Source organism: Danio aesculapii, chromosome 13 (assembly GCF_903798145.1).
Source record: "Danio aesculapii chromosome 13, fDanAes4.1, whole genome shotgun sequence".
Lineage (NCBI taxonomy): Eukaryota > Metazoa > Chordata > Actinopteri > Cypriniformes > Danionidae > Danio > Danio aesculapii.
In genome coordinates this window covers 18,979,589-19,001,644 of record NC_079447.1, presented here as the reverse complement: position 1 = coordinate 19,001,644, position 22,056 = coordinate 18,979,589, and the positions used below count along the sequence as shown (strand labels likewise).

The 22,056-nt window shown below is 36.0% G+C and overlaps 1 protein-coding gene across 2 annotated transcripts in view; it reads left to right on the top strand.

Moving 5' to 3' along the window:
- The window catches only part of macrod2 (mono-ADP ribosylhydrolase 2), an 865,478-nt gene that overhangs the window by 750,037 nt on the left and 93,385 nt on the right, over nucleotides 1-22,056 (top strand). For both annotated transcript variants that reach the window (XM_056470919.1, XM_056470918.1), the window contains exon 9: nucleotides 13,288-13,369. In XM_056470919.1, coding sequence (XP_056326894.1) covers nucleotides 13,288-13,369 — 82 coding nt within the window. The remainder of the gene's footprint in view (nucleotides 1-13,287; nucleotides 13,370-22,056) is intronic.

Genomic DNA, 22,056 nt, shown 5'->3' with positions numbered 1-22,056 from the left:
AAGCTAAGCAGGGTTGGGTCCCATTAAGTGAAGTGATGGATGTTAAACTGGAGGGTTTTCAAAAAGACTAAGTAAATGCTGCCTTGAGTAAAAATGCTGATTTGAAAAGGAATGACAGTTCACCACTAAGGCCCAATCCCAATTCTCACCCTTAACCCCTCCTCTAGGGGTAGGGTGTGCCAATTCTCTTTAGCTTGAAGGCGTAAGGCTAGATAGCCCTTGAAGCAGAGATTTTTCAGGACCACACTCGAAACCAAGGGGTACGAAAATTTCCCAGAATACACCATGTACAATGGCAGCATGGCTGCACACGGAAGTCAGGAGATGCAAAAAATAGTATTTTATTGTCGTTATTAAAAGTTTTTACAACAAGCAAGAATATGTTGCTTGTTGAACAAGAAGATGAACAAGAAGAATATTAAATACATTCATAATGGTGTTTGTGTTTTACTGACAGGATTTTTAAAAAAATGCTAAAAAAACCCTACATTTTGCCTCTATAATCCATAATAATAACTCCTGTATAGTAGTCCCACAACATACTTTCACATCTGACACTTGATGACACTCAAATCCCCTGTCAGAATTGTGTAATGGCTGGCAATAAGCTTTTTACAGTGTCTGGTATAATGTTAATGTTGTTTTCATGTGTTTAGATGACTATGGCCACTGTGTAAATGCACAGTATAGTTATCTTCTTGCCACATTAGATCGTTATGATAATATATGCCTTCAGTGATTTCCTGAAGATAAATACCAAAAAATAACACAACTGAAAAATCTACAGCAGTCATGAATGTCGATTTCATATGGAGCAAGAGATCGCAATGACATATGATGACGGGTGCAGGTGTTGTAGTGCAGTGCCATTTCTTTGGGGTAAATTTTGGGGTAGGTGTACAAAAATATAATTTAGATTGGGCCTGAGAAGTTTTTGCCTCATTTTATGTTAAAATCGATCAAGTAAATTTTGTGTTTACAATGTAAGTTATTGTAATTCTGGGTTTACACATGACACAAAGCAAAGCATCAGGTCTCTCGCTTTACTCTCCAAATGTTTTTCACCTCATGCTAATTTTCCACTTCAGTTGAATTTTCTTAGATTGAGGCAAATTCAACTTGCTCGCGTCAAATGTGTCGCAAATTCTGCATCATTCATGCCACGCAGTCGAATATTGTCTCTATTCACGTTTGCATTCACTTTATATGTAATGACTCGTGCAAATACTTATTTAATACTAATTTACATTTGACATGTGAATTTAAGCCCAAGGGTTATTTTTAGTGTTTTGTAATTGTCGATAGAAGCATGTTTTGAGAACAGCAGCAACAAAGCGAGGTGCTGAGCATAAGTGCTGAGTGGTCAATGTTTTTAACATCTTCAAAAATTGGAGCTCTGACAATTTTAGACACTTGCTCTAATAGTAGCACCTAAGAACTTACCTTCTTAGATTGACAACTACAATTTGGTGTCATATTTTAAATACAGTTGGAAAACTGCATCATAATCATCATCATCATTATTAGGATAATCAGATTCTGTATGTTCTATAGCCATAACAACGGCTCTGTAGATTGTGTCATGATGTGTTTGGGCTTGCTTGAATAAAGAATCATTGTTTGGCCTCTACTTGAAGTAATTACACCTATTACATTCTACTAATTGAGATGTTTTCTACAAAAGATGACGCAAGACTTTAAGTATGATACTTACGTACAGTAGGTTCACCCTATTTCACAAATGTCCCCTTTAAAAATGTCTGACCTCACCACTTGTCTAAAAAGTCAGCAGTCCAATTCAATGTGTGGCATAGCATTTCTGTGTCTATTGCTCTCTGTTCCTCTGGCCATGGTCCTTCAATCAGGGTTGAGTTATGAGCAATCTGGCCCTCACACAGCGATCTCTGCTTCCTCATTAGGCCTTCATTAACCCTCTCAAGCTGAGCTTCCACTCTGCTTACCAATGCATGTGTTTGGACACCGTTCCCACAATCCCCCACTGCTCAGCACAGTGTACAGGAAGCATAGTTCAATGTCGGGCTTTCAGCACATTTACTGTAAAATGACATACAAGGCTCAGAGGACATCCATTGACCTAATGTGGTGCACAGACACGTTCAGGAAGAGAAACTGCTTTTGGATGTGTCAAATGTATGTCATTATTTTGACAAATACTATCCCTTCAGTGATGCCTCAGTAGCTTTAAAAATGAGCCTTTTGAACAACGAGGAAGAGAGACACTTCTATGCCTTTATGCCCTTATGCTCGCCTGAGGATATCTGTAATATAGACATAAAAATATCCTTAGGAGGTTTCAAAAAAATGAGGTAATAATGTTTCAGAACTGGTTTTTGATCTCGGAATCTCAAATTAAAAGTCATATCTGGTATGTTGGTGGCTGACATATTAAGTTTGGGACTTTGGGAGGCCGATGTGATAAAAGTGATCATACGATCAGTGTTAGTCCCTCAGTAGTACTTCAGCGTGTGTGTACAGTATGTGTGCGTGTGTGACCGTGCTCCGAGAAAACTGGAGCAGTAGTGAACTTGCATTAATTCACCCAGGACAGTTTGACTTTAAATAATTAATGTTTGGGAGACTTGACTAAAGTAAGCAAACCGTCTCCAGTGGGTCTCATAAGCAAATCAACAAATGAATTGATATGCTAATGAGTTAATTAGGACTATATTTCAGCATAATTCCCCCATCGCTGCTTTACTGTTTAGTTCTGTAAATATATATAATATACATTTGTGTGTAAATGTGTGTACACGTAGGTATAGGACAGTTTAATATTGTATGATAGAAATGAACATACAGCAGGGAAAATAAATATTGCACACGCCATAATTTTTCTCACAAAACATATTTCTAAAGGCGCTCTTGACTGGAAATTTTCATCAGATGTTGGTAACAAGCAAAGAGTTCTACAGATGCAAAGAAAACAAATCTAATTAGTTTACAAACTGAGTCAAGTCTAAGAAAATGAAATGACGCAGGGAAAAAGGCATTGAACACATGAAGAAAGGGAGGTGTAAAAGGGAATTGAAAGTCCAGACAGCAGCTAAAATCTTTCAGTAGTTCTTCAGTAAACCTCTACCCTTCATTATTGTAAATGAACAATAGGGTGCTTTCACACTAGCACTTTTGGTCCGCACCCAGGTTCATTTGACGTCAGAGTATGGTCTGTTTAGCTAGTGTGAACGTGTCTTCTGAACTCTGGTGCGCACCCATGAACCGTACCCGAGTCCTCCTGAAAGAGGTTTACTTCTGGCATGAATGCAATCGTAACAAATAACGGAAGTGAACCGCCAACAGTACAACAAACTATCGTTTTCACAATGTTCATTCGTGTGTGTGTGTGTGTGTGTGTGTGTGTGTGTGTGTGTGCGTGCGTGTGTGTGTGTGTGTGTGTATCTGTGTGTCCGTGTGTGTGTGTCTGTGTATCACGTATTGTACCTTGGTGACAAGTGGGACTGAGCCAGGGCAAGCACAGTGATAATGTCTGCGTGTCTCCTCTAAAAACAGCTTCTGCAGACATCGCGTTGTGTTCTGAACGTTTATAATATTTTTGCGGCAGACAGACGCGAGTCGCGTTCTGTATGTCCAAAACAAAAAGTGCTGACATCTTTCCATTTTGGCTCTTTGCTTTCGTGTCCATCACCTAGCAACAGCCGTACACACAACAGCTTGTTTTCAGATTTTTTTTTCTTTTTATGTTTGTATTGATTTTTTTTTTTTTTGCTTGTTTTTTTTTTTTTTATCAAAATCTGGTTTAATTCCATGTCAACAGCTCCTATAGAAATATTATTCCCAGATAAAAAAAACAAAAAACATGATGCATTTTCCCCGCTGTAAATGTGTCAAAAATGGGGCGTCTTTAAATTGAATAAAAATATAAATTGTGATTGTGCATGCACATAAAGTGTACGAAACTGAGATTTCTATTTCAATATTTCAGAAAACTCTTTGAAATTTTTTTTTTGCATAAACTTAAAAAAAAATAATTAATATTTTTATGCGGAATTTATATAAAAAATTATACAAAAATATTGCTTGCAAATCAGTAAAAACCTAATGGTTTAAATATAAATATTATAAATATGAATTTATAAACATTTCAATTTACATATAAAATTACATATGTCTTGAAATAATTCTCGTTCTAAATACATCTAAAGATGTTTTGCTATTTAAAATATTTTTAGACCAGATAACAATGTTACTGTATTGCTTTGTTTAGATGTAAAGAAATATAATTTTTGGATTTTGTATAATATAGTCTATAGAATTAAACGTAATAAATAAATACAGGCTGTTTTTTTTGTATCTATAGTATTAAAATGTGTTTTACGTTGAGATTAAAAACTAGTATTTTGGATTGTGTACTCTCTTGTACTTCCTTTCTTCTTCATCCCTCTGTTAATTTATCCTGTGTTTCACCACTGGACATCTATACTCTGGGGCCATTTGGATATAAATAGCATGAGGCAGAAACGGAAAGTTCTCTTCATCTCTCCTCTATCTCTCCTAAAGTCTAGGTGCCCCACTCTCTCTAAGCATAATGTCTGAAAAAGCTGTGGATGACCTCCTCTATCAGGACCCTCACCTTTCCATTCACTCTCTGCCTGAGGGATGAGCGAAAAAGAGACAGGGAGACTCAGATGGAGTGATCTAAATAAATGCAGATGAGTTCCCAGCAGGAAATGCTTCTGCCATGTGTTTGCTAACACAGTGGTTCTCAACTAGTAGGACACAACACAAAAATGGGTCACAGGTCTATTCTGTAGGAAAAAAAAGGCCCAAAAAGTGCTAAACAACAATGATGTAGACTAGATAGGGTGGTACAATAAATAAGTAGGTTTACATAGGGCTCTGGCTAAAAAAATGTGAACTGATAATTTATACTTTGAATGTTTAAATAGTAAACTTAAAAAAGTAACTGCATCGTGATTCTGTTAAAATTGCAAAATAACCTTTAACACAAAAACAAAACACAAAATTATTTTTAGAACTATAAATATATTATCTGTTACCAGTCTTCATATAGTGCACTTCACTTGAGAGTTTTTGTTGTTATCAATGATTTATTGTCAAAATGTTGAATTGTAATGTTTGCAAAAAATAAAAGAAAGATAAAACACTGAAACCATAGCAAAATATTACATTCAACTTAATCCATAAAATCTGAAAAATCACCTTGCCAAGACAGTTTGGTCCATCTGTCCAGTCCAGGGATTAAGAACAGTGGAAGTTAACCTCAATTGTTAGTGCACTTGATTTTCATGCCGGAAGTGGTGGTTTGAATCCTGTGGTTTAAACTGGTGTCGTAACCCAAATATGAGTAAGGTTTAATAGTGAGGGAGCTTATAATAGCTGTCAAAGTTAACCTCACTTTGCTGGTTTAAAATCTACACATTTTGGTAACACTTTACAGACCACAATCGCTAAATCCGAAGCAAAATCAACAAAAAGTTGCAGATGTTTGCGCTAATGCAAAGTTCTTAATTTAAACGCAAAATAATCACAAAAAATGTAAATAATCTCATAAAACATCCAATTCCAAACCATATAATTAAACTATAATTATTTTAGTTTGCAATTAATTGTTTTACATGACTTATTTTTATTTATTTATTTATTTATTTATTTATTTATTTATTTATTTATTTATTTATTTATTTATTTGACATGGGCATCACAATTACACTGGACAACCAAATGCTTTTGCTTAATTGTTTTAGCAGACCTTCTAATTCTCAACACCTGTCCACAGGAGGCTTGACAAAATGAAAATATAATAAATACATATACACATCATTATAATTCTTTACATAAAATTACTGAAGGCAAAAGCAAAGGTGGCATAATTAAACAAACTAATAGTAGACTATTTGTTCAAACACTGCTGTCTTGTTTTTAACCACTTTTTAAAAACACTACTAAAAATATTTATATTACTTTCTACTTTTAGGCTAACAGGTAAATCATTCCACAATTTGGCTCCCTTAACAGAGAAAACAGATTGACCAAATGAGGTCTTACACTTTGACACTAGACTTGAAGTCAATGCTAAGATTGGATTAGACATCCTGTGGTGCGAATTGGGTGTTTTTATACAAACTTACTTTGGCTTAATCCCTACCATTTTAGATGTTTTTTTTTTAGATCTTGTCTTGAGAAGAGACCAAAATAAAGAAGCTTTATTTTTATGATTTGTGTCATTGTGTCAGATTGCACACCTAAACATAGCAGGCTACCTAATGGTAAATATATTTCTAATCGCAAAATTGTCTGCAAATCACAAAAATCTGTAATTTTTATTGTCAAAAAAATCACCAAAAATCATAAAAAAGAGAGGGTCTGACTTTAGTTTAGGTCACTAGCTTAATAAACTACTAATTAGCTGTTTTTTATTATTTGTTAGTAAGGTAGAAGTTAGGTTTAGATTTTGGTTAGGATTATGGATGCAGAATAAGATCATAATTCTATAACTACTAATGAACAGTTAATATCTTAATAATAGGCAGGTAATTAGCCAGTAGTTAATAGCATGACCTAAACTAAAGTCTCACTCATTTTTTTTCCAAGCCATCTTTTCAAAAGTGCATGTTACTCAGTGGTATAAAGTAACTAATTACAAATTCTCAAATTTCTGTGTTTGAATAGTTTTTCTCAGGATTTGCAATTTACTGAGTAGTTTTAAAAATGTGTACATTTACTTTCCCTTGAGTACATCTTTAGTGCTGTATTGGTACTTTTACTCCACTTCTTTCCTTCAACCTGCAGTCACTACAGTATTTTTTCTTGTCTATGTGAATTCGAAAAATCCGTCCTGTAATTCCAGTCCAATCAAATTGCACATTGAAGTTAAATCGCATCATGATGAACTACCTTAAGACATGGGCGATTATAATAGCAGCAAACTGTTTGGAAGCATTAAAAGTGTCCAAGAAGATGTCCATAATCTTTACATGCAATGACCCAGTGACTGTTAAGATGCATTTCACTGATGGGAAGATGATGGATGTTTACTGTATGATGACTGAAATGGCCTTAAACACCCAGCAGGCACAAGACTTCAACATGATGTCAGATTGACGTTGGAGGTCACTTTCCAACACAACCTAAAATCAACCAAATATCAACATAATTTGGCGTCGTTATTGGACATCATCCTTACATGCTGGCTAGACATTGAATTTTGGTCACCTGACATCACAACCTAAATCTAACCTTATATTAATGCCTTATGTCATTGTGTGCCTGCTGGGCAATAACTAAATTAAATTGCACTACAGAATGTTACGTTTACACAATCCACAAATTGCATGTAAATGTATCAGCTTTTAACAGCGTAACACTCACTAGCCTTGAGTACTTTGAAAGGACTACTTTTTACTTTGAGTTATATTTACAACAGAAACTATACTCGCTCTACATTTTTAGGCAAGTAAATATTCTTTTACTTAAGCATGATTTTTCAGTACTCTTTCCACCACTGATGTTAATACATTGCAATAAAAAAGCATACAAAGTTAAGTTCTTGTGGATATGGTGGAACTCTGCAGTTAACTATGCATAAAATATACCTTTTCAAAGAAGTAATATCGGTGCATAATATACTACACAGAATCACAATTCTGTCCAATTAGCTATTGACGGTACACTAGTTTACACTTCCCAAGATGATACCTTGTTCAAAACCCATTCTGTGTTATGATCTGGATTAGGAGGTGAGTGTAGTAGAGACCAGCTAGTAAGACCAATGTGGGAAAACCTTCTTCCTCTGGCCTCAAGAGTTCACTAGGGACTGTCACTTAAGGCTGATGTCTTTAGCATGCTGGTTAGTGTGTCTCTGTAACATTCTGGGAGCTCTGGTTTGAATTTTGCATAGAACAGGGCCAGTAGAACATAAGGGGTTACATGGGTGTCATGACCCGGATGGGACTGAGGTTTGGGGGGCTGACAGTAATGGAGACCATCTATTTGAGTGCACCTCACTTTCCTGACCCCAAGAGGCCCACTGAATGCTAGAAGCTGTGGTCTTTAGCAGCTTTATTAGTGTGTCTGCCTCCCATGCTGGAAATGTTGGTTCAAATCCAGCAGGGCCAGTAAACCGGAGGGCTCACATTGGTGTCATGGCCATGGCACTGAGGCTTTTAAGGGTGAGTGTAATGGAAGCCAGGGAAAGCTGTGAAGCTAGAGGATCTTTTCTTTCGAATCCTAATGCAGAATTCACTAATGCCAGAAATGGACTTGAATCCTACTCAGAGTAAAACCCTATGAGTAAATCTGGTACCATGACCCAGGTGGAAGTGACGTATAGGGGCTGAGTGTAGTGGAGGCCAGCTAACTATATCTGTGCTAGTAAACATCACTCCTTTGGTTATCGAAAAAACCCCCTACTAACACATATTAAATACTGCAATCTTAAGCGCCGTTGTTTGTGTGCTCGCCTGCCATGCTAGATGCTGGTTTAAATTGTTCTTGCAGTGGGGGAATAGATTGACAGGGGTTACATAAAAGTAAATGAATAGACATTTTCATATTCTCAGAAATCATGAGAAATATGACAAGATGAAAGAAAATGTGACCCAAACCAGTTCAAGATTTCATTCTAAAGGCTTTTTTTGTTTACTTGATGCAATAACAAAATTTCAAGTTTACACTATATTGGGCCAAAAAAATATGAATCCTGTAAGAAGACCAGTTGAGATCCATTGACATTCTAGACTTTTCTTCTTTGTTCTCCTTGGGTCTTGAGGTTTTGAGAGAGGAGCAGAGATTCCTGTGGTTTTGTTGTCCCCCTTTCTTTTGCCCCAGCTCTGGCTCTTTATATCCATCTTAAAGATGTATCTCATTCCCATTTTTGAGTTGAAAGGATGAAACGCGGGGAGGAAAAAAGTCAGCGGCACCTTTTTTTCTTCTCCCCCTTGAGACATTCTCCTGCACAAAAATAAAAATGTTACTAGTCTCAAGTCAAGTCTTAACATTTACTCCAAAGGGCAGGCCATAAACTATTAATAGACAGCTGTCTGTCTGCGCAAGCCTGTAAGGGAAAATGATTTTTATATTGAATCCTCATGTGGTTCGCCAGTAAGGGGGAGAAGAGGTGGTCCGGTCTTTCGCTGTCCCGCTGGGAGTCCTGCTTTATCTCCCTCTCCATCCACAGGCAGACGAGACGAGAGAGGCCATTACAAGGCTGTCTGGGAATATTGCAATATTCAGCAGGGCGATTATCTGACGTCTCCCTGGGAGGCACATTTCCTCCATGGAGAGAGAGAGAGAGAGAAAGGCGTACCTGTGGCGGAGAGGGAGAGAGCGAGGCTGATAAGGACCCTTAGAGTTGACGGAGAGGAAGTATCACTTTTCTTGGTTTTAAAGGAGGTCTTTCAGGGCAGGAATGAATATTTATATAGGAACTCGTAATCTAGAGGTGATCGTCACAGTTTTAAACAATGGTTTATAATGTGTAATACTTCTGTTTTGCTGTTTTAAGGGTATATTTACATGACCTAAATACATTTACAGCTACTTTTTGTGTGTGTGTTTTGGCCGTTCAATTAAAAAAAATGTTATGTGCTTTAAGATGCAAACTTCAAAAATATTATTATTATTATTATTATTATTATTATTATTATTATAATAATAATTCATTACATTTATATAGCTTTTTTCTAGACACTCAAAGTGCTTTACACATTAGGGGAATCTCCTCATCCCCCACCAGTGTGCAGCATCCACCTGGATGACGCGACGGCAGCCATATTGCGCCAGACCACACAACAGCTGATTGGTAAAGAGGAGACTGAGTGATGATGCCATTTATGATATGGGGATGGTTAGGAAGCCATGATGGATGTGGCCAGTGGGAAAATTTGACCAGGATGTCTGGGTTAAACCCATACTCTTTTTTTCAAAGAACAACCTGGGATTCACGACCACAGAGAGTCGGGACCTCGGTTTAATGTCTCATCTGAAACACGGCGGTCACTGAGCAGTATAGTGTCCCTTTCACTATACTGGGACGTTAGGACCCACACAGACCACAGGTTGAGTGCACCCTGCTGGCCTCACTCACACCACTTCCGGCAGCAACCGAGTGGCCTCTTTCCCATGTGGTCTCCCATCCAGGTACTGACTGGGCATAGCCCTGCTTGGCTTCAGTGGGCAACCATGTGAGAGCTAGCTGCCGGCACGTGTATTAAGTGTCTATAAGAATGAACAGTGCTTGTATAGCATAACTACAGAAACTTATGTGCAAAAAGGTTTTTTTTTCTTTACAAACTGACACAGGTGTGTGTGAACAGGATCATTTTATTGTTTTCTGTACACAAAACATTTTAGTGCATTGTTTTTATGTAAACATAGTGTTAAATCACATTCTCCATGCCATATAAATAAGATCTAGCCCCGAATGCCAGATCCTGTCATCTGTTTCTCTGGGTATCCAGACAACAAGCCAGTGGAGCCACCCAGTACCTAAACCTGTTAACCAGTATTCAATTGAATTGAATACTGTCAATGAAGGCATTGACTGAGACAGCCAGAGAGGAGCAGAAGCAGGAGATGAAGTAAGAGTGATAAAGAAAAAGCAGAGCTTATTGAGTTTGCTACAAGGAATCCCAGAACCTTAGGTAGATTCTTCAATAGCTTAATTTATAATAAAAAATGTTAGATTATATTATCAGTATAATTAAGTAAAAAATCTTATTTGAAAAAAATCTTAATTGAGTTGAAAATGCCTTTCTGTTATTCTGTTATTTTATTATTATTTTTATTATTATTATTATTATATTCTATATTATTGATTCTTTGTACATCAATTTACATGGTCAAAGTCATGAAAAATGCAATATTGTTTTTACTTATTTTACATATGTAAAATTTTCTTTCACAATCCAGAATCTTTGTTTATTTTCAGGTTTATATGACATTTCAGATTCAGACTTTCAACGTAGCTTTTTGAACCCCACTGAGCATATGCAGATATGTAGGAAATGTTTGTTATTGAAACATTTGCTGGATCTTTGATTTTAGTAATACGGCGTATTCCCACCAGGTTGACGGCAGTCGTCTTTTGTGTTGTTTTATACTCATGTTCACATGAAGTCTTTGTTTTGAGAACATGGGAAGAATCAAAAGAGGGTTTTGTGTAGAGATCCCCGTTGAACTAGTGTAATCATAGAGATCTTAAGCAGGATGGCCGGTCTGGGTGGTCCGGAATGGAAAGAGATGGACTTGAATTCAGGATCCGGTCTCTGCAGTGATAAGGGAATGCTGGGAGGTTTTATGTTATTTTAAATTTTTTTTATTTCAATCTTGATGTTCTACCAAGTGATATTGCAGTCTGGTTAGCCGTGTTAGGAGATGTCTAGAAGTTTGAGTTAAAGTGGAGGAAGTGAAGAGTGGAGATGAATGATAAAGTCTTTTTTCTTTTGAATGTATTTATTGCACAACTTATCTAAAGCATGCTCTTAATTGAATACAAACAGGAAATAAAGCCTGAAAGTGTGTTGTTTAATTTGTACATAAATATATATGTTACACTAAAGGAAGATGCAGTATTATTTCAACTTCATTTTGACAACAATTAACAGTATTAATGTTTTCTATGCCTTATTGCAAAGATTTCAGTTCACCTTTGTGGACTTTTGGCCTTGTTTTCAGTGTTTTATTATTTAATTTCCCCCTAAAAATCTATCTACACTACACTAGTCTTAAGATTATCTACACTACCTGACAAAAGTCTTGTCGTCGATCTCAGTTGTAAGAGCAACAAATAATAACTTGACTTCAAGTTGATCATTTGGAAAAGTGGCAGAAGGTAGATTTTTTTTTGATGAATCATCTGTTGAACTGCATACCAATCATCACAAATACTGCAGAAGACCTATTGGAACCAGCATGGACTCAAGATTCAAAATCAGTCAAGTTTGGTGAAGGAAAAACGATGGTTTGGGGTTACATTCAGTATGGGGATGAGTGAGAAATCTGCAGAGTGGATGGCAACATCAACAGCCTAAGGTATCAAGACATTTGTGCTGCCCATTACATTACAAACCACAGTAGAGGACAAATTCTTCAACAGGATAGTGCTCCTTCTCATGCTTAGGCCTCCACATCAAAGTTCCTGAAAGCAAAGAAGGTCAAGGTGCTCCAGGATTGGCCAGCCCAGTCACCAGACATGTACATGATTGAGCATGTCTGGTGTAAGATAAGGGAGGAGGCATTAAATAGAAATCCAAAGAATCTTGATGAACTCAGAAAATCTTGCAAGAACACTTTTTTGCCATTCCAGATGACTTTATTAATAACTTATTTGAGTCATTGCAGAGATTAATGGATGCAGTCCTCCAAGCTCATGTCAATCATATACAATAATAATTCTTTTTCCACTGCACCATGACTTTATATTCTATACTGTACATTATTTATGTTAAGTAACAAGACTTGTCTAAGCAAAGTCAGATCTTACTGTCTTGATTAAATAATAAAAAATCAAGGCATGACCATATTTTATTTTGGTAAAATAAGCGTAATCTAAGGGCCTTTGCCTAAAACTTGGATAGGCGACAAGACTTTTGTCAGGTAATGTATAAGCTAGTGTGCTCCAAGATATTTGTACAAAATTAGGTTGTGCATTTCTAAAATTTTGTTGAATTGAGTTTTTTTTTAAATATCCTTTTTTACTTGAATTGCTCACTGATTATTATTTTTTTATGATTTTGACAAAGGTATAGAATTTAACATTTGAAAGCTTTAATACTGCATGAAAAGCTTTTTTTGTATGCCATATATTTCATACATTAAACAAATCACAAACACTGGTGTTCAGTTATGACCATATTCTTCTTTTTTTATAATTATTTATAGTTTTTAAGTGCTGACATGTTATTTATTTTTGAGCTCCACACAGCCTTAAAATTTTCAACACATAAATACAATCAGAACTGTACATACATTGCAGAAAATGCTAATATCGCATGCAAATTATTGATATCAACCTGATGCTCTGTGTATATTGATTGTGTCAAAAGTTTAGCATGAATAATTTTGTACTACTGTTTAAGAATTATACTGTCACTTATTTCGATTTTAACTTTAAGAAAATTCTCTAATATGCTGCATTGTCACAAATAATTCCCATGAGCTCTCTAGTTATGACAGGCTTGAGCACTGGGACTTTCATATTTATTAATAGCGTAGCTCTCAGCCATGTGTTTACAGAGAGATGCATTGATTTCCATTATGCTAAATGCCTCTTTTCTGCTCTTTCTACAGATCGACCGTGTCATATTCTGCGTCTTTCTGGAGACAGATTATGAAATTTACAAGAGGAAGATGTCAGATTTCTTCTCCCCAGGTACTGTATCTTCTTATTGGAATCAAACTTCATTTTATTTGTTGGTTGTAACACCCACTCGACTCGAAGCTTGTTACTCGGGTGTCAGGCAGGATTCGCAGTGTGATGCATCTGATTGGCCTAAAAGAATTTGCACAATGTTATTTGTTGTAGAATCACGTAAATGGTGTACAGTACACAGTGATTGGATTCCATAAATAAAAAAGCCTGTACCATGCAGGGGTGCATTTCCCAAAACCATCTTTAGCCAACTAAGGTGACAAGTTCCGTCGTTACAAACATAGTTAGTTGATTTGGCATTTTCCAAATCCATCATTCCAACAAACAGCTGTAGTTAAAACCTCTTGAGCTGTAGTTAGGCATATTCCTAGCTGTGTTCTATTCCCAGTTATCTCCCCATGCCCTATTCCTTTCGAACGTTCCAACATTTAAACTCGAAATGATAAAAAAAAAAACACATAAAGTCATCTCATAAAGTCATGTCATTTGCTTTCAAAGTATTTTTTTAAAGTTCAGTTTTAGCGATCTTCATGTTGACAATTGTGTTCCCTTCATAGTACACTTTGAAAACATTTCTACCATTTTGAACTCAGCCGCGGCTCATGACGACAGCTATAGGTGACCTATTATTTAAAAGCGGAATTCACGTTACGTCTCCAAAGCTTGTGAAAACAAAATATATAGCATAGGTTAATGGTTTCAGTTTATAGTAGGTTATTATTAAGTGTGTCTGTAGCCTATTGTACATGGGCCTGTTGGTTAGAACATTTCTGCAGTGGTTTGAATGTGTCAAATTGTAAAAGTAGACGTTTCAAAAAAAATAAAAATAAAAAAAAATAAGTAAACAATGTCCTACTTAATAATAATAATAATAATAATAATAATAATTATTATTATTATTATTATTATTACTTAATAAATAGCCTACTGTAAATTACAAACATTAACAATTTATATATGGAATTAGAATACATGTTAGCTAAGTGGTTTTATGTTTTAGCATAGAATATAGAAGATTCTCAATAATATTTGTAAGGAAACATTGGCGCTATATGTGCCGTTTACATATAGTTCAGTTAATATAGTAAACGAGTGAAACTAATATTGGATTTTTTTTAATGCGTGTGTGTACAACAATATAATTTTATACAAAAAAATGATGGGCATTTTCTTTGAAGAAGTTGTTACTTTGCTGCATTAAGAGCATCATTATGGACGTTTTACACTATAACTAATGGGGTTCAAATGATGGATCTGCAACAGAGAAACTACAGTTTTGGGGAAACACTTGTCACTACGTTATTCATTACCCAAACGATGCATCGTATTATGATAGTTCAGCCATGAGTTATGTCCTTGTTTGGGAAAAACACCCCATGGCATTTTACCTGTGAGTATTTTAATCAAAAAGAGTTTTCATTTCCCCTTGATCTTAAGATAATCATCATTTACAGTATATGTCCTCGTAAACCTGTATAATTTCCTTTCTTCTGTGCATTTCAAAAATTCTAAATATGGTGGTAAATTTCCCCCTAATTAATTACACTGAAAAAACATTTCAAAAAACCATGTCATATAAAATGTGTTCATAAAATATCCAATTTATGCACAAATTGCTCATTTTAAATAGATTTTTTTCAATGAGTTGTGTGTAAATGAAATGTGAATGATCTCTCATTGTGGGTATCACTATCATCTATAGGCATGCTAGTAAACAAGACCACCAAAGCACCAATTTTCCTTTACGAAGTGACATTGCCACCTACACGTGTGTTATGCATAATGCAGCAATTTTTAGTCATATTCATGAATCTGTGTGAACAGGGATGGTTTGGCAACATTGCCATCTGTCATACTGTACTCAAAACCTTTCAAAAATGCAAAAGAACAACACTTTCATAAAGATTTGATGCTGCATTTGCATTGAAAGCTAGAGTCTTCAGACATCAGAATTTCCTGGAAAAAAGCGACCAACAGAGCATACAGAATTTCAGCTTTTTTATGAAAAAACGAAGCACCTACAAGTATGAAGTGACATGAGGATGAGTATATAAATGACGCTTTTGTGTATAATTTCTTGCTTCTCTAATTTTAAGACAATTTTTCCAGCCTTACCTTTGGTTGAGTCAATATTGCTTTGCCGGGCTGCTCAAACAAACAGAGTAATGCTAAAGCTGCCACCAGGGAAATCAACCTACAAATGGCTTGCTTATAGCACATTAAGCCAGGTTAGGCGAAAGCATTTTACCACGGAAAAAGCAAAACAAAAACATAGACATGATGTTTAAAGTATACATAAAATAAAATATTACAAACATAAAAAAACCTACAATAAGTTCACAGAGTGTAAAGGGGAGAAATTTTTGCATTGGAAAGTGTTTTTGCTGTCTGCATCTCACGGCTCATTAACTTAGCGTTCCATTTTGTTACCAGCCTCCTTTGAGTGATTTTTGGTGTTTCCGCAAACTCAATTCGCAACTAAGCTCTTAGGCCCCATTTTCTCCCCACCAACTGAGAATCCCAGGAAATACTCCAGCGCATGAGTTTAACAGGTGTGGAGCATTTCGCCTGCTAGTATTTCACAGTACCGATTGCTTGTCTCTGAAGTGCAATCGATGTAGCCCGGAGGTCCATATGTAGAGCATGACTCAGAGGGGCTTTGCTTCTGTCATCACCCTCAGCGATCCTGAGCCTTAACGGCAGACCCCAGATGTCTAAAGCATGCAGGACGGCACCACCTCAATGACATTCCAGCTCACACTTTTGCTTGTCTGTTTCTGGTTGGATCATGTGGTCTTTGGTGCCGGCGTTGGTTTGTGTGAGATGAACTGTCGCGTGATGGGACTTTAGAAGTCGGTTCCTCTGTTTTTTTATTGCACTTTGGCCTTCTGTCATTGTCAATATGTCTGTTTTGCTTTTCACCCAATCCTTCACTTTGTTTTTCTCTCCTTTTTTTAACCCTTGTGTGCTGTTGGGGATGTTTTCATCCACTCTGAGGTGATTTTGAGTCTTTATTTGGCCACAACGTTCTCTGTGTTTCAGCAAATGGAATGATTTTTGGTAAAAAATCAAATTTTGACACATATTTGGGGTAAGTGTTTTGAAAATGCAAAAAAATTCAACAATACACTTAAATTTACTACTCTTTTTGTTAGGTTTGTGGCTGTTTTTGCCCCATTGACTTCCATTATAATGACATTTTTTGATTGCAAAGCCATAACACCATATGATCATGCATTCTTGTTTGTTACTGGTTTAAAATCTTTGGTAAAATTTTAAAGAACCCCTATTATGCATTAGAAAGGTTATATTTTGGTTTTGGGGTCTCCAACAACAGGCTGATATGCCTGAAGAATGATACATTTTTCCACACTTATATTTATATGTGTCAGAGAAATTTTAAATAAGCAGCTCAACTCTCAGAACATAGTAAACATAGTAAGTGTTTTTTATGCACACAAACTTTAATCTGCTGTTTTACTCCATAGAACTCCATATAATAGCTATGTTTGCACAGGCCTATCTAAAGGGTTAATGCTGAAAACTGATGATCAACTGTAAAAATTACACATTTCACCTCTTTTTTAAACAGGGTAAACCAGCAACAGTCAAGAATGCATGATTATATGCTGTCATTGCTTTGTAGTCAAAAAAATATCATTATAATGGAGGTCAATGGGGCAAAAACACCCTTGAACAAAACGAAAGGGTGGTGCATTTGAACAGTACACAAGGGTAAAACTTTGTCTCCCTCCTTATGAGATGTGGCACCAGCTACTTCCATGGGAACTTGTCTATTGTGCGCCTATATAGCGTTTTCTCTCTCGTTAAAGGCCAAGTCTCTCTCAGGAAGCATCTTTTCAAGCTCCCTGAGCGCTAAACAAACATATAATGTGAGTGCGGGCCGCAGCACAGCCCTTTTGGACCTTCCCAGTTGTCCTGCTGTCTTGCTTCGCCTGAAGCTCGCTGCACTTCCATGACAAGACCCCCTGGAGGTTTCCAAATGAGACTCTGCCTGGAGGTTCATCATTTGTATGGACATACACACACATCCACACACACAAACAGAGGAATCTTGAATGCACAGCGCCAGGAGAATAATATAATCCACCATTACTTCTCCTCATCCACACACTAGGAGTCGTGGACCGGGCGGAATAATAAGTGTCAAGACACACTTCTTCCCCACTTGCGAAATGTTTTGTTTCTGTCATGTTCCTGTCACACATGCACAAACACACACACACACACACACACACACACTTTCTCTTTTCCAAGTCTTGCTGAAGATGGAATTCACCGGAGAATTTGTAATTATATCAGCCAGGTCTCTGTTCCCCAGGCACGTCTCTTTGCATTAGTGTTTAGAAATGAGATGGCGGAGGCGCTACTCGCTTAGTTTATAACCAATCAGAAAGAGGCTTTGTGAAAATTAGACGACCACATTCTTTTTACTCGCACTTTATTCGAGACTTGGACCCCACTGAAGTCTTAATTTACCGCTAATTTAAACCACTTTTGGCCCTAAATGGTTTATCGGAAATGTAAAGGGTCTAATTTTTATTTGCTTCTGTATTTTGTGCTTATGTATTTATTGAGTTTCTTTGATATATCAGCTAAAGGCCCTTTCACATGACTTGCATCATGACTTTGCACCACATGAAAAGCCATCAAACAGACTTTTTTAGGTGAATGGGTAGCAAAAAAAGCTGGGAGTGTACACAGAAAATATTGAATAACTCTTGCTATATACTGTATGCTGGCTGTATGCTGAATTGTCAACGACAAGTTGAAGGGTCTCTGTAAATAGTTTGTCAAGTTTTCTTAACCCAAAACATTCATTATTTAGGTCTAGATGGCATAAATAATAAATAGGTGCAAATTGGTACAATAAATTGTCAGAAAAAAATTAGGTATTATTCACTTTGATAATATTCTTGCCTTCAACTCTCTTGTTTGAACATTTCAAGTTATCTCAACTTGCATCAGTCAAACTGAATAAAAATATTAAGTTAGACTTTGTATAACTTAAAAAAAGTTAAAACCTGTAAGCTTTCATGACTTTTTGTGATTTTATTTTTTTTTTCACTGTTGCTATTTGTGATTTTGTGCATGTTCCCATTTGAAAAAAGTACTGTAGCAATTTAGTTTAATGGGGTATATGCACACAGACTTTTAATTTTAGTCAGCCAACTTCAGGGCTTCTGGTGAACTGTCTTTCCATTACAAAACTGCCACATTTAAGATTGGATTTCTTTAAAAATCAGTAATCTTTACTGCCTGATAGATATACGATGTAAAGTGGATCTCAGATCAGACAAGAAGCACTGCATTAAATTCCATTTCCCCCTGCCATGTCTTTAAAATATGACAGTTTATTTTACCCCAATATTTATGAAGTTTCTGTGCTAACCTGCTGATCCTGACGGTGCTAGCAGTTACACGGTCTTTCATCTCATTTTACGCTTGAACAGCTAAATGAATGCTTAAGTCTGTTTAACTGAATATATTGTAATTACATTGCAACATCAATGTTGTAAAATGATCCGTACGAAATGGAAAATAGTCACATTAAGCTTTCACCGGAAAAGCACTAGCATAGCTGTGCATATACTACAGTGTACAATTTTTGAACCATTCGTACTTGAATGAATCTGTTGTGGTAATTCTATGGTCTCTATGGTAACACAACAACTATAGACATAAAAACAAATTACCCAATACTGTAGTTTTCGACAACTATAGTGTATATTATCCACTTGTTAAGTGTGACTTCACGCGGAGCTGCTTCTGGGTCCAAGGCTATATCAAACTGTATGGGGAGGCTCAACAAATGGTAATAATAAACATTTATAAAGAGCTGTAAAACTTTCGAAATTCACGATAGCAATATAAATGCCCATACCTAATATCAGATGGCCAGAAAATTTGTAATTATTTTAGAAATGGATAAAATATGAATGTCTGTGATTCAGCAAGTTCAGAGACTGTTGTGAACATCATGATTGTATATAAAATGCACTTTAATGTGTGATATGACTGAAGAGCTGTCATAAATGAATATTTTCTCAATTCAAATAGAGTAGCGGCTTGGACCCCGAAACAGAATTCCATATGTCACCACTTAACAAGCAGATAGTACAATACACCATAGTTTACTGTAGTAAAAACTAATATCTACTACAGTGATTATTAGTCACTTCACTATAGTCAATATGCTGTAGCATTAATTAACAATGTTTTGTAAATATTAAAATATACAGTATAATGCATTTCACTATAATATGGTTTAAAAGCACTATAGTATACTTTAAATTTGTATAGTATTTTTTTCAAGTGGGTTGAATGGTTTAAGCCTGTCATGGATAAATCTAAAGCAGTCAGTATCAGCAAGTCTGTGTCTTAATGAACAATTCATTTAATCATTCATTCAAACTATTTGTAAGAAATACCTGATTCATTTAAAAGCGAAGTGACTGGTTTTATAAATGGATCATTAAATCATTAACTCACTCAGTCTGTTCAAAAAACAATTAATTGATGAGAAAAATCCTGGAGAGTTTTTCTGCGACTCACAAAAATGCTCTTCTCTGTCTATTTTCTACAATATTTTATAATGTTACTCAATAGTAACTTTTTCTTGTCGTTAAACTGTTTAATTAGTATCCTATTTGCAATTATGCTGATGTTCAGGAAAAGGTGCTCCTGCTGTGTGTCATTACTTGACAACATCAAATCATATAAATATAAGAAAAACAAACTCATGCAGGAATACATTTTCTTACAAAGTGAGTGACATGCTTAATTACAGCACCCTTTAACTTCCACTCTAAGAGGATTCACTCTAGAGGATAGTGACACCTATCAAATAGTGACACCTACTAAAAAGCAAATTTTTAGTTTTTTGGACAAACCAATGGACAAAATGTCAACCAAATGCAATGCAGGTTAAAGAGTTAGAACAACAATTATGGTATTATTGTACATTACCTGACAAAAGTCTTGTCACCTATCCAAGTTTTAGGAACAACAAATAATAACTTGACTTCTAGTTGATCATTTGGTATCAGAAGTGGCTTATATGAAAAGCAAAGGCCTCTAGATTATGCTTACTTTACCAAAATAAAATATAATCATGCCTTGATTTTTAATATGTAATTAGGTCTGACTTAGCTGAATCTTTGCTGAATCTTAGGTCTGACTTTGCAGAATATTTTAAAATTCATTAGAAAAATCTACCTTCTGCCACTTTTCCAAATGATCAACTAGAAGTAAAAATATTAGTTGTTGCTCTTACAACTGGAATCGATGACAAGACTTTTGTCAGGTAATGTAGATGACAAATATTGCACAACTCTGATAGACAGTTAAATGATCCACATAATTGGAAAAAAATTATTAAATATTATATAACATTCTGTTACAGTAATCCAGTGTAAACTAACTGTTTTAGGGATATACTGTAGCAATAATTATTCTGATTAAACTTTCACTTTAATAAAATATCTATTGGCTCGTTTCCACTGACTAGTACAGTACAGAACGGTTAGGTCGCTACGCGTCACCTTAATCAGGCTTGCGTTTCCATTACTAAAGGGTACCCTTTTGGTGGGTGTGGTCCACGTCATTTTCGCTCGAGAAAATGTTTACAGTAAAGCTGTACGGGTCGCTTACATATCATATGAGAAGCACTTCTCACAAAACAGATGCTTTATGCACATAAATACTTGCGCTTCAGACTGGCTCGTAAAAACTACGGAGCACAGGGTAAATCTGCGTTTTTGTTTTTGGCATTGTGGCTGTTCATCAAGATGACGACAAGGTTTGTTTGAGCCCGGGTCGACCATGGCTCGTTATTTTATGTAAATGTAATTCTGCTGTAATCTCTCGCTGTATATTTCAAACATGGCGGGTTTTTGTTTTCATTCTGGCTTGTTGCGTAAGGGAATGACGTATCTCTGTAAACCAATAGCATTCAGCTGCGTGTCTAGCTCTGCCTTTTGGTACTCTTTCTCGTGTTTGGTACCCTTTCGAAAGGGTGCCGAAAAAGTGGTACGGTTCGGTTCGGTATGCCTTTTGAGAGTGGAAACGGCCATCAAAGCATACCAAACCGTACAGTACCACTCAGTGGAAACGGGCCATATGACATAACTGGTATTACCATTTACATAATATGACTAAAAAAGGTTACAACACATTCAGATATAAGTTAACGTGGAGCTGTATTTAATACAAACTGAGCCACTTCAAGAGTAAAAAAAAGCTGTGGTGTAAAGTAACAAATAACAAATACTCAAATTACTGTTACTTGAGTAGTTTTTCTCAGGAATTGTAATTTTCTAAGTGTGTACTTTTACTTTCCCTTGAGTACATTTTTTGTGCAGTATTGGTACTTTTACTCTACTACTTTCCTTTAACCTGCAGTCGCTACTTTTTTCCTATCTATGGGGATTAGAAAAATCAGTCCTGTGATTCCAGTCCAATCTAATCGCACATAGAAGCTAAATCACATCATAATGAACTACCTCAAGACATCAGAGATTTATAATTGCAGCAAACTGTTTGGAAGCATTTAAAGTGTCCAAGAAGATGTCCAAAATCTTTACACACATTGACTCAGAGACTGTTCAGATGCATTTCACTGATGAGAAGTAGTCGGATGTTTACTGTATGATGACTGAAATGGC